The sequence below is a fragment of the Sporothrix schenckii genome, assembly GCF_000961545.1.
Source record: "Sporothrix schenckii 1099-18 chromosome Unknown Cont42, whole genome shotgun sequence".
NCBI classification, from domain to species: Eukaryota; Fungi; Ascomycota; class Sordariomycetes; order Ophiostomatales; family Ophiostomataceae; genus Sporothrix; species Sporothrix schenckii.
The window spans coordinates 66,517-77,451 of NW_015971143.1; the positions used below are offsets into that span (position 1 = coordinate 66,517).

At 53.6% G+C, this 10,935-nt stretch overlaps 5 protein-coding genes across 5 annotated transcripts; 1 reads left to right on the plus strand and 4 right to left on the minus strand.

Moving 5' to 3' along the window:
• Positions 1 to 1,924: 1,924 nt before the first annotated feature.
• Positions 1,925 to 4,693, plus strand: SPSK_01444 (uncharacterized protein; the record flags this gene model as incomplete). Its single annotated transcript, XM_016728357.1, has 2 exons — positions 1,925 to 4,489; positions 4,559 to 4,693. 2 exons carry the CDS (start codon positions 1,925 to 1,927, stop codon positions 4,691 to 4,693), a joined length of 2,700 nt encoding a protein of 899 aa, XP_016589555.1.
• A 509-nt stretch (positions 4,694 to 5,202) lies between these two features.
• SPSK_01800 (hyoscyamine 6-dioxygenase) lies at positions 5,203 to 6,366 on the minus strand (the record flags this gene model as incomplete). The annotated part of the gene is made up of 1 exon (XM_016728702.1): positions 5,203 to 6,366. One exon carries the CDS (start codon positions 6,364 to 6,366, stop codon positions 5,203 to 5,205), a length of 1,164 nt encoding a protein of 387 aa, XP_016589556.1.
• Positions 6,367 to 7,082: 716 nt separating this feature from the next.
• Positions 7,083 to 7,904, minus strand: SPSK_01911 (uncharacterized protein; the record flags this gene model as incomplete). Its single annotated transcript, XM_016728810.1, has 1 exon — positions 7,083 to 7,904. One exon carries the CDS (start codon positions 7,902 to 7,904, stop codon positions 7,083 to 7,085), a length of 822 nt encoding a protein of 273 aa, XP_016589557.1.
• Positions 7,905 to 9,258: 1,354 nt separating this feature from the next.
• SPSK_11027 (uncharacterized protein) lies at positions 9,259 to 9,468 on the minus strand (the record flags this gene model as incomplete). The annotated part of the gene is made up of 1 exon (XM_016737247.1): positions 9,259 to 9,468. The coding sequence occupies one exon, from the start codon at positions 9,466 to 9,468 to the stop codon at positions 9,259 to 9,261; it is 210 nt and encodes a 69-aa protein (XP_016589558.1).
• Positions 9,469 to 9,518: 50 nt separating this feature from the next.
• Positions 9,519 to 10,922, minus strand: SPSK_01729 (fungal cellulose binding protein domain-containing protein; the record flags this gene model as incomplete). Its single annotated transcript, XM_016728635.1, has 2 exons — positions 9,519 to 10,308; positions 10,372 to 10,922. 2 exons carry the CDS (start codon positions 10,920 to 10,922, stop codon positions 9,519 to 9,521), a joined length of 1,341 nt encoding a protein of 446 aa, XP_016589559.1.
• Between the last annotated feature and the right edge of the window lie 13 nt (positions 10,923 to 10,935).

The following is a 10,935-nucleotide window of genomic DNA, read 5'->3' on the forward strand; positions in this document are numbered from 1 at the left end:
CAGCATCTCTACGATTATGATATTCAGATACCTGTGTATTGCAGTTGGTTTCGGTGGCCTTTCGTCGCATATTTTTACTGCCATCCAATGATCAACATCAGAGTGCCCCAAATAGACTGGAGGGTGAAGTGGGCGAGAGCTGAGCAAAAAACATTCGCCTCTGCGACATACAATCGTTCCGCTAGCATTTATCAATCAGCCATCAAGGCCACGCGCGAATGTACGCCATCACTTTTGGGCCGCCAATATAGTGTGGATTACTCCACGTGGTATGACTAACATTGCTTTTGCCTGAGTAAATGTAATATCTAGTTTTTTTTTTCCACCCTGTGTGCTGATGTACAACGTTCGTCTCTGGAATCCTCAAGTTGAAGCTCTACCCCATATTAGGTGGTGTTTCCCGTTGTAATTTTTAACATCTCCAACAACTCGAACGTGTCAAAAGACTAGTAATGGACCCTCAACGTCAATCTGAGGTAATGCTCATAACAGCAACACAGGAGATTCACAACTGTCATGTATGAAGACTTTGAGTTGCATAGGAGGTGACAAGGAAACATATCTGGAAATATCAGTTATTTTATAAAATTAGACTTGAAAAAGAGGAAGCCTTAAGAGTTGGTGAAAAGTATTCGGAAGGTCGAAATTATTGTTGACGGCGAGGTACCTCTCTATCCCGCACGAACTCGCCTAGTTCAAAGTACCCGCGACAAATATCCACATGGCGCTAGTACAGGGTCTGGTCCTACGAGCCACTAACACGTACCAACAGTCAACTTACACGAACCAGGCCTTAAATTTCCTACTACGGAATATTAAAATTTCCTTTTCCATGTAAACACAGTGGAGCACTGACACAAATGGACAGTGAACAAGTCTGATGAAAAAGAAAGGCCAACAACAGAACGACTCAACTTCAAGAAAACAATTTTGTACCCTTGCCACGATGGTTTTCCGTCCTCCAGAAGGTTTAAAATACAAGTTGGGTGTTTTTTCCAGCCTGAAGGTGACGCTCTCTGCTACGTCATCACGAATGTAAACCACTGAATCATAGTTTCCGAGATGGGTGTACAATCTGCAAAAGTCACAGCCGACTACCATAGTAACTTCTCCTTGAGCCAGCATATGCACCATTGTCGGCTTCTACGACAAGTACATCTTCTTCCGTGTCCTAAACCGCGGGTTAGACGGCATTCGCGCTCTTAGCCAATACATCGAGGCAAGCAGCAGATGTGCAGTTTATTCTGAGTAACCAACGCATAGCCAGGAACCACAGTCTACCAGTCCACCTCCAATACCTAGTCGTTGTGTGGCTGGGACTACGTAGGGCTTTTGTATGTCAGCCAGTCGATGGGAGATTTGTAACAAGGGCTGTAGTCTGGCGAGCAACTGACACTCCGGTCACAAAACGATAGGCCACAATACATTCTCGAGATGTTGGTGACATAAGTATATATAAAGAGAGATTAAAACAACGGAGGGGGGGAAGACGCTATGCCAAAAGATTTTTTTTCTGAATCTTATTTCCTCTTTGCATCTCTCCGGTGCCAGTAACCCTCCCATTTTTTTCTGAATCTCATTCCTCTTTGCATGTCTCCCTTGTCACTTGCCCTCCCATTTCATGCATCTTCCTTCCTCTTCGTGTCATTAACCATCTCATTTTATATATCTTACTTCATCTTTGCATCTCTCTGATTCCACTATTCCATATTCCCCAACAGCATCCGCGTCGAAAGTCGCAAAACGAGCGCCCTTTCAAGCCCACTATCACTTTCATAAGACTCTCGACTCCGCCAAATTCTGCAAGACGGCGAAGCAACGTCAAATCTGGTCGATTTTCGAGGAGATATCTTTGGATCCACTAAATTGTCTTCTGCTTCGGAAGGTCTTACAGAGGTGTCACATTACTATCTCCAGCACAGATATGTACCACAACGGCTATCTGCACGGCGGGGTCCCTGCCAACAATGGGCGCTTTGGCACCGAAAATGGAAACCGCAGACACACGAGTTATGACAACTCCTACTTCACGAATGGCGGCATCCATGCCCGGAACGGCAGCTGCAACCGTATTCACCCTACTTTTGGAAGGAATCCCCAAAACAACGGCAACGACTACAACAATGGCAGCAATTCTAACCTCAACAACGGTTTCAATTGTTTCAGTTGTTTCAATTGTCAAAATAGCCAAAATAGCCAAAATGGTCAAAATGGCCACAATGGTCACAATAGCTACAGTGGCTTCAATGGCAGCAATAGTTATAATCGTCATTCTCACAATCGTCACAATGGTCAAAATGGCCACAATAGCCACAACGGCAACAACTACAGCAATGGCAACAACGACCGGCACAACTTCCAAATCCAGCCATATGGAGTTGCCCCGCCCATGGACCGCCACAACGGAAATTCCTCCATGAGCAGTATGATCTTGTCAGGTGGTTGCATCTACAACCAACAGATGCCCCTAATATACCATATATCCCGGCAATCCATGCCAACGCAGCCCCAAGCTTGGGTTCTTCCAGACATACCATTTAGACGGCCTCCACCCCCGCATCAAGGTCCGGCACTGGGTCCGTCGATGGGCCCCTACTTTCATAGTGCGCACCAGGCAGCGCCGTTCACTGTGTACAGCGGCGGCGCATATGTGGCAATGCTTCCGGGTCCCTTGCCACGACAGCGAACGGAGCACCAGTTCGATCTGGCCCGGTATCAATGCCAACGGCAAGGCCATCCACCGAACGAGGGCGGCCCCAGCCGCCGCAGCAATGGCAAGGAAAGTTGCCATGGCGAGAAAAAGCCTGTCTACAGGAACAAGTCAAAGGACAACGAAAGGCTGCCAGAAAACAGGAGGCTGCAGTATGCCGTCAAGGCCGCCGCCGAGGACGACGGGGTCCCCATTGACAGCAACGCAGTCATTGACACCGAGGACGCTCTCAAGACGTACCTCGCGGATCTCCTGCACTGTCAGCCCGAGCTCGGTTACGTCTACTCGCTCGGCTTCCAGGGTGTCATGGTCGGCAGCACCCACGACAACATCTGCGCCATGACCGTCAAGGCTGATGTCAAGATGCAGCTGCATCTGAACGGGCCTGGCTACGACCCGATCCTGATCGCAAACAACCGGACCAAGCTGGGCAACACCAACCGGACCCGGGGGACTGTCTTGCGGCCCTACCTCACACCCAAGCTCTTCGCCGCCTGTCAGCCGCGCGTCATTGACGTGAAGACGCTGGGTGCCGCTGCGTTTGAAACGCATCCCGAGAGTCACAGCGACATGTCCCTGCGCCACATTATGGAGGACGGCCGTCAGGCCAAGCTGATGTTTGCGCCGCACATGCCGGCCGTCAGCCTCGATGCGGTGTACGGCATCCGCTTCGATCGCTATGACCATGCGGATGACGAGTGCGACGGCACAGGCTCGCCACGTGCCTGCAGGGAAGAGGAGGTAAAGGGAACAGAGGCAGCGGAAATGGCGGACGAGGAAAGGGAGAGGACAATGACCAAAGCGGAAGGCAAGAAGCCGATGGCGGTGGGAACGTCGAGCACGCCGAACGCAGTGCCCGAGGCAGATGGTTCGCAGCCACCGCTTGGTGAATGCGGGACTCTGAAAGCTCCCAGCAACGTTGAGTTCCGCGGCCTCTTTGACATTCAGTTGTGCGAGGCCGTCCTGGCGCCCAGCCGAGAAATTGGAAAGACCGAGCGAGGGAGGACGGATCCAGATGCAGTGGCCGTCAAAAGCCGTCATCAGTTTCACGACCACTACAGGCTCATGAGCCTAGTCAACATTCTCAAAGCGAATCTGCGAGGCAAGTACCGCCAGACTGAGCCGCCTGCACAGCCTGAACCGTCTGACCCGTCCGACCAGGCCGGACAGGCCGGCCCAAGCGGGCCAGCTGAGCAGGTGCAACTCGGCAAGGCACGTGATAGGATTACCCATCGCCTGCGCAAGTTCCAAATCAGCTCGGCCGCATATGGACGCTTTTCCGATCAGAAGCAACGTATGCGGTGCCATTTCCGCAACGCCGCCCGGTCAAATCCAAAGGCCAACGAATTTTCCGAGGGCCCACTCGATCCCAACGACGACACCCGCGGCCTCGTTCGTTACTGCATCTACGACGTTCTGTACCTGCCCCATCTGTTTTGCAGCTACTACAACGAGATCCTGGACCTGAACCCTCGCTTACCGTTCGTGGACCAAGTCCTGCTCCAGGAGGTGCGCCGGTTCACACACCAACGAGTGCAAAAGGCGGCGATGGACAATGGCCTCGGCAGCAACAATGCCGTGTTCTCTCCGTTTGGTTGGGTCTGGGAGTCTTGGCTGGTGAGAATGCGCAAATTGTGGGAGCGAAACTACATGGGAAGCCTCTGTTTGGAAGACAGGTTCGCGTCTCTCGACACCGACATTGGTGGACTACGGGGCGGAGAGGCTCCTGAGACTCCACGAGACAATAATTTGTCGGGTTCTCGGGCACATCAAATGACGGTAAGCTTTCCCGTCTCCACAAGCCTATCTTGATGTCTTCTTTACCGTACACTGCTAACTCCATTAAAGCAAATGTTATGCATAGAGAGTGACTTGCCAGGGATTGCCATCTCACACGTAGAGCCAACCACGCCACCCACACAACCTCTCGTGGCAGAGAATGTCTCTCACGAACGCTCGCGGTATGAATCCGAGGAGGAGTGAATTTCGTCTCTGATGTCACACGCACACACGGTAAGAAAACGGACCCTCCCTCCCCCCCCCCCCCCAAAAAAAAATAACAACATATTTCACGCCCTACACACAACACCATAAAATCCTTTTCCGCTGTGGTCACACTTGTGCGCACGGGAACATATTTATTGCAAACGGGACTAACGAATTTCCCGCAGACATCCGTAGTTGATTTAAAACTTTGTACCAATCTGCTGTTTTGCAAATGTCTTTGATACCCAGGTCATCCGGTATGACCTAGTACTTTGTCTTATGCGTTCATTTCACATTCTCACAAACATTTGTTATGCTTTACTGTGATTTCTTGTTCTTGGTTTTTTATACCCTTTTTTGGAATATTGTAGTTCCATGTTGGTCTGCTTTTTGTGTGTTTTATTTTGTCTCGTTTCTGTCATATCCAAAGCTATGCTCCGCTCGACGATGGCTTCCTTCCTAGTCCAATACAGCTACGACTCATTCCCAAGTTTTAATCGTCCGTATCATTTCACGTCTGCCTCCACGTCCTCATCGTGAATGTACTTGTCGTACACATCTGCATAAAATCGTTGGCCCACGTCACGGTGGCTACGCACTTTGGTCCGCAGCTGTGACTCGCCCCAGGTGTCGTAGCGGCCACGTAAAAATGCAGAGTCAATCTGCCGACCCTCGGCCGACTCGGCCGTCTCGGCCACTCCTGCGTCCAAAAATCGCTCCGGAAACGTGGTCTCAAAGTGCGTCCGCAGCCCCAGCGCCTCTGCCTTGGTCAAGTCCCGCCGCACGCCCTGGAAAAAGGGCACACTGAACCGCTCCGGCGTGCCCGGCAATACCTCCACGCGGTGCGTCGTGGCCGGACACACGCCGTGCGTCACCACCTCAAAGGCCTGGCCAATGTTGACCACAAACGTGCCCGGCACGGCGGGCACGTCGATCCACTGACCGGCGCGGTTGAGTGCCTGGAGCCCACCGACGGGCGGCGGACTGGCTTGCAGGAGGAACGTCCACCAGCCCGACGAGTCCTTGTGCGGGCCGACGCCCTGGACGCCGCCCATGACCTTGTTATTGATTTTGCTTCGGACCCCGTCATAGCCCTCCAGTCCGGGGTACCGCACCAGCTTGAGGCGGTGCTGGTCAGACAGAAACGGCTGGAGGGCGTCGGGTGGTAGGTCCAGCGCCTCGGCGACGAGCTGCAGGAAGCGCGCCCCCAGCGCCGTCAGGGCATCCAGGTATGCCTCCACGACGGTGCGAATGTCGCGGTCGGTCCCGGGCACGGTCACTGCCCCTGCTTTGGGCCACTGGTTCGGGCCCCGCAAGCGTTCGTACACTGGCTTGTCCGGGGTCCAGTTCGCCGTACGCTCCGTCGCAAACTCCACCTGCTCGCGTCGGTCCGCTTGACCCGCCGTCGTTTCTGCGCCGGTCGCACTGTAGCCCAGAAAGTGTGGGGAGTTGCGCAAGTTGATGGCGTCTTTGGCTTCGTCGGGCAGGGCGAACAATGCGGACAACACCTTGACCATGTCGTCCACTGTCTGGTCCGGCACGCCGTGGTTGGCGACATACAAAAAGCCGACGTCGACAAGCGCGTTGCGCAATCCGGCGAGTAGCTCTGGTCGGCGGACCGGGTCGTCGGCCCATGCCAGGTCAATCGTGGGAATTTCCCGAAAGGCCATTGTCGACGTATGCGCGTTGTGTTGTGAAGCACAGGACCGTGTTTGAAAAAGGCGCCGGTTTTGGAGCTTTGGCCCAGAATGGCGGGATTGCCACGCAGAATGTCGCTACCCGTAAGCCAGACAAGTAAGTTTCGGAGCTAAAAGTTCCATCCGCCATCTAAGACGCGTAGTATCATTAACACTGCTGGGGATTGCGCCAGCATGTCAGTCTAAGAGTGATAAAAAAATATGTTCTGCAAAGAGAGAGACCGGTTTCCCAGTCTTTGAATTCCAGGCACGGAAGCGGGAGACAACGTGGCGCATGGAGTGTAAATCCACGTTGAATGTCTGACGCAGAGGATGATAAGACACTGAGACAGCAGGGTCCAATGAGATGTGGGTGAGACTGTCGGTTGCGCTTCAACATCACGATGATGGAGAATAAATGGACTTGCAGTATTTCAATCGAAAATGTATGGTCTTGCAATTATGTACCAAAGGATCGCCTGGTATCCTGGAAAGTATGTATAAAGTATATAAAAATGGCCAATGCAGCATTGTTCAGGACAGACGGCAGCCAGTGTGAGAGGCCAAATAATGAAGAGAAGAAAGAAGCTGAAGGAGTGAAATAAGTGAAAAGAGAACAACAATAGGGGATATCCAAAACGCAAGCTGAAATAATAAATGATCGCAAAACGAAAAACGAAAAGCATCGAAGCATGACATCATCCAAAAAGCTATAAATTGCCAAAGAACGAGTGCAGCACGGCACACATGCCGACGGCCCAAAACAGCAGCGGATGGCACTGGAAGACGTTGGTACATCCAGCCGACGAGGCCGCATTGGCCGTGTTCGGCGTCGCACCGGACGAAGACGCCGCCGCCGACGAGCCCGCGAGCACCTTTTTCCCCGTCGGGTACTCAATGTTGTACACGGGCTGGCTCGTCAGGGAGACGGGGTCGCCCAGCGTGTCCGGGCACGTCGCCTGGTTCTGGTCGGGCCAGTTAGTGAGTGTGCACACCTCGTCGTACCCGTAGGTGCAGATGGGGTCCAGGATGTTGTACAGCACGTAGTTGCTGGCGACCCAGTTGGCGGTGCCCGCAGCCTGCTTCTCGAGGCAGCTATTTAGGAAATTCATGCTGTTGGAGGCGCTCAGCGGCAGCTTGGACCCGGACGTGCTGATGAGCCCCGCGCACTTGGACGCGTCGACGTTCTCCGTGTCCATGCTGATCGCGCCGCCAGCCGTGGGGTCCGCCGTTGCCGACTTGCCGGTGACTAAGTAGTTCCAGGCGTCGTAGCTGACATCGTGGGCACCGCCCGACTGGTCCACGCGCAACAAATACACCTGGCGGCCTTGGTAGGACAGTGACACGCAAATGTTGTCGCAGTCGACGGCCATGGGCCAATAGGCAATGCGGTTGGTGTTGACCTTGCAGCCGAGGACACCAATCGACGAAGAGTAGCTGGCATGCGGTGTGACAGGGACCGACGAGGAGGCAGCAGAGGCGGCAACAGCGGCCGTGAGGACCGAGGCCCAGGCGCGTATTGAAGAGAGCATGGTAGGCGTGGTAGATGGGGGAGGATTGTCGAAGTGTTGCGCCAAAGTGAAAACGAAAAACGATCTTAGTGGATGACGAAAAGGACAACATCGACAAAGAATCCGGGTCGAACAGGAAAAGCAAGTGGAAGGAGTGACAAAAACAGATCGAAACAAGGAAGCGGGAAGAGAGCGTGAAACCCGGTAAAAGGAGATGCGAATAACGGGTCGATTGGCTCGAAGGACGTGTGAAGCGCCGTTCGCAGACAGGCCGGTAGCAGGAGAACAAAAAATCTCGTCGAGAGAGCGTAGTTACGCAGGAGTGTCGTCGATTTTAGTCGAGTTGTTTGAATTGCGCCTTTTCCAAGTGCCCCCAAAAACAAAGAACGCAGGGTCTCTCGAGAGCCTAGTATTCGGTGACCACAGACATTGTTGCGGGAAAATGAGGGAATGATAATGCTGCAAACAAACACAGTCTCAAGACGCACGCAAAGGAGTGGGCGTGTCGTGGAGAGAACGCGTGTCGCAGATTGCAAAAAAACAAGGTCGAAGAGAGAAAGGGTAAAAAGGCAAAAAGGAAGCTTAATTTTACGCTAGTCAGATCGCGACAATGGGCAAGCGCCAGGCACAATTCTAGCAAGACACAGACTAACAGGGGCGACCGGGGTGAAAAGGAGTGGGGAAATTTGTTTTCTCTCCTCACTTGTTCCTTCCCTGCAATTTTGCTAGCGCCGGTACCGTCGCATCGAGTGCGCTTTTCGATTGCTCCTGCAATGAGGCCTGTAGTACTTTGTAATTTCACGCCTGGACTCACTTGCGGCGGGACCTGACGGGTGGATGGGCTCTTTAAAGCCCCAAAACGATGCTGGTCTGGCCAGGTATGCAAGCCACACTTTAGCCACACTGGACGCTGGTGCCGACCTCCTGGATATCTGCGACCTTGCCATGGCGAAAACAAAAAGGTGGAATTGAAGTGTAAGATGGTGAAGAGATCAAGAAAGGCCCAAGGTAGTTCTTGTTTCTTGTAAGTATATAAGGTAGTTTCTTCAAAATATCAGCCAGATTTGTACCAAAATAAACAAAAAAAAAAAAAAAAAAATAAAGGATACCCAATGGATCAAATCGATTAAATGTATGTCTACATATACTCATAACATATTTTAAATATATAATCACAGACGAATCTCACACGAAAGCAACAAAATAATGAGCATGGCTAGACTTGTCACTACGCAAGGTAAACAATAACGGAGGCTCAATAGTAATACAATTCGAATTGCCTATTCAAAATTACAGACGCTATGAAAACCCTCGTTCTGGGTCGTCACACTACAAAAACAACGGCAATGAATCCATGGATACAAAGCAGCAGTACCTACGTGCTGCTGTCCTTGGTGGTGCTTCCTGCGCTGGAGCACACATTTGGACCAGCCGTGAGCGCCTTGGATACTTGCTCGGCGACCACATCATGGATCGGGTACGTCGGGTGGAGGCTGTTCAGCCAAAAGTACTGGTCGACAGGCACGCCGCATGATTCAATGACCGTGTCAGGCTCCGGCGTGCCGCTGGCATCCTGGCTTAGCATTGTGCGTTGATGTGTCATGAACGGGGGCAGGAGGATGGGGCGACATGGACCTACTTTCCGTATGCTGCACAAAACGATGTCGTGTTCTTGAGACCGGCCGTCTGCGGGAACGAGGCCGGGTCGTCCATGGCCGCATTGAAGACCAGGCCCGTGTCCACGACCCAGACATTGGCGTGGTCGGCATGCTGCGACTTGAGGTCGGCGGCGAGGCCGTCTTTCAGCAGGCTGTTGAAGGCGGCAATGTCGGCCTTTTCGAGGGCCTGGGCAGCAGCATCGCCGCCGGCCGCTGTGAGCGGACTGCGGTCGACGGGCGGGACCGTCAGGAACACAAAGTTGCGGCCGCCCGCATTGTAGAGCATCCCGACCATGTCGCCGTACACTTCAAAGATGCGCCTGTTGATCTCTGTCGTGCCGTTGACGCCGTCGACGCCGTGGTGGTACGAGTTGCCGACGTCGTTGATGCCGATCCAGATGGCAAACAAAGTATCGTTACCCTGCCACGCGGGTGCGTTGGGTGCCGACGGATGGGTCTCGCTGACGTCCGTGTCACTGTTGCCATGGTTGGTGAAGCCGGGCAAGAACTCGCTGTGGACCTGGTCCTTCATGGACAAGACAGTGGGCCTGTAGGGCTGGACAATGTCGCTGTCGACAGTCGCACCACCATACGCCAGGTTGTACGTCCGCAGCCGCGAGGCGTTGTACTTGGTGGAGAGAAAGCCGACCCAATTGGGTCCATTAGACGACGTCCATCCCGGGTACGGCGGGTTCCCCAACGGATTGTCAATGGACGGTGTGGGCGTGATGGAATAATTGAAGCCGGTCTGCGTGTAGCTGTCGCCACTGGAGGAAACATGCGTGTTGGTGGAGGGCAGATCATGGGTGTCTGACGGGCGACTGACTTACAAGATAAAAGCATATTGTATGCCTTTCCAGCCGGGCCATTGACTCGTAGCGTCGCAGGTCGACGCCTTGGGAACCGAGCCAGACCAGGATGCCGGGGACGGCGCTCCAAAGGCGAGGCCGCCGGCGACGGACGATGCAACCGCAGCGTGTGCCGCAAACTGACGCAGTGAGTGCATGGCAGCGAGGACGAGGACGACTATGGCTACAGCGGCTGCAAAGTACGCGACGGCTGCTACTAGAGATGAGATGCAGGATGACGATGATGGCCGGCGTGGATGGCGCCTTGGACGGTTGCTGCCACTGTTGGAAAAGGAGGAGAGAAAGGACGGCAGCAAGCTCTCGCTCTTTTGATCAGCCAATCCGAGATTATGTGGGCTCCTTATGCTCCCCCGTCGATGCGTGAAAAAGGAAACAATGACCACGACCATGACGGCAGCGGGCACCCAAGGCAGGTACAGCGGCGGCAGGTACGACCCTTTGCCAGTCCCCGGCCCCAAGCCGCTGCCTCCTGCGGCGGGAGCAGGAGCAGGAGCAGCCTCTCCCGCGGTCATCTTTGGGCTGCGA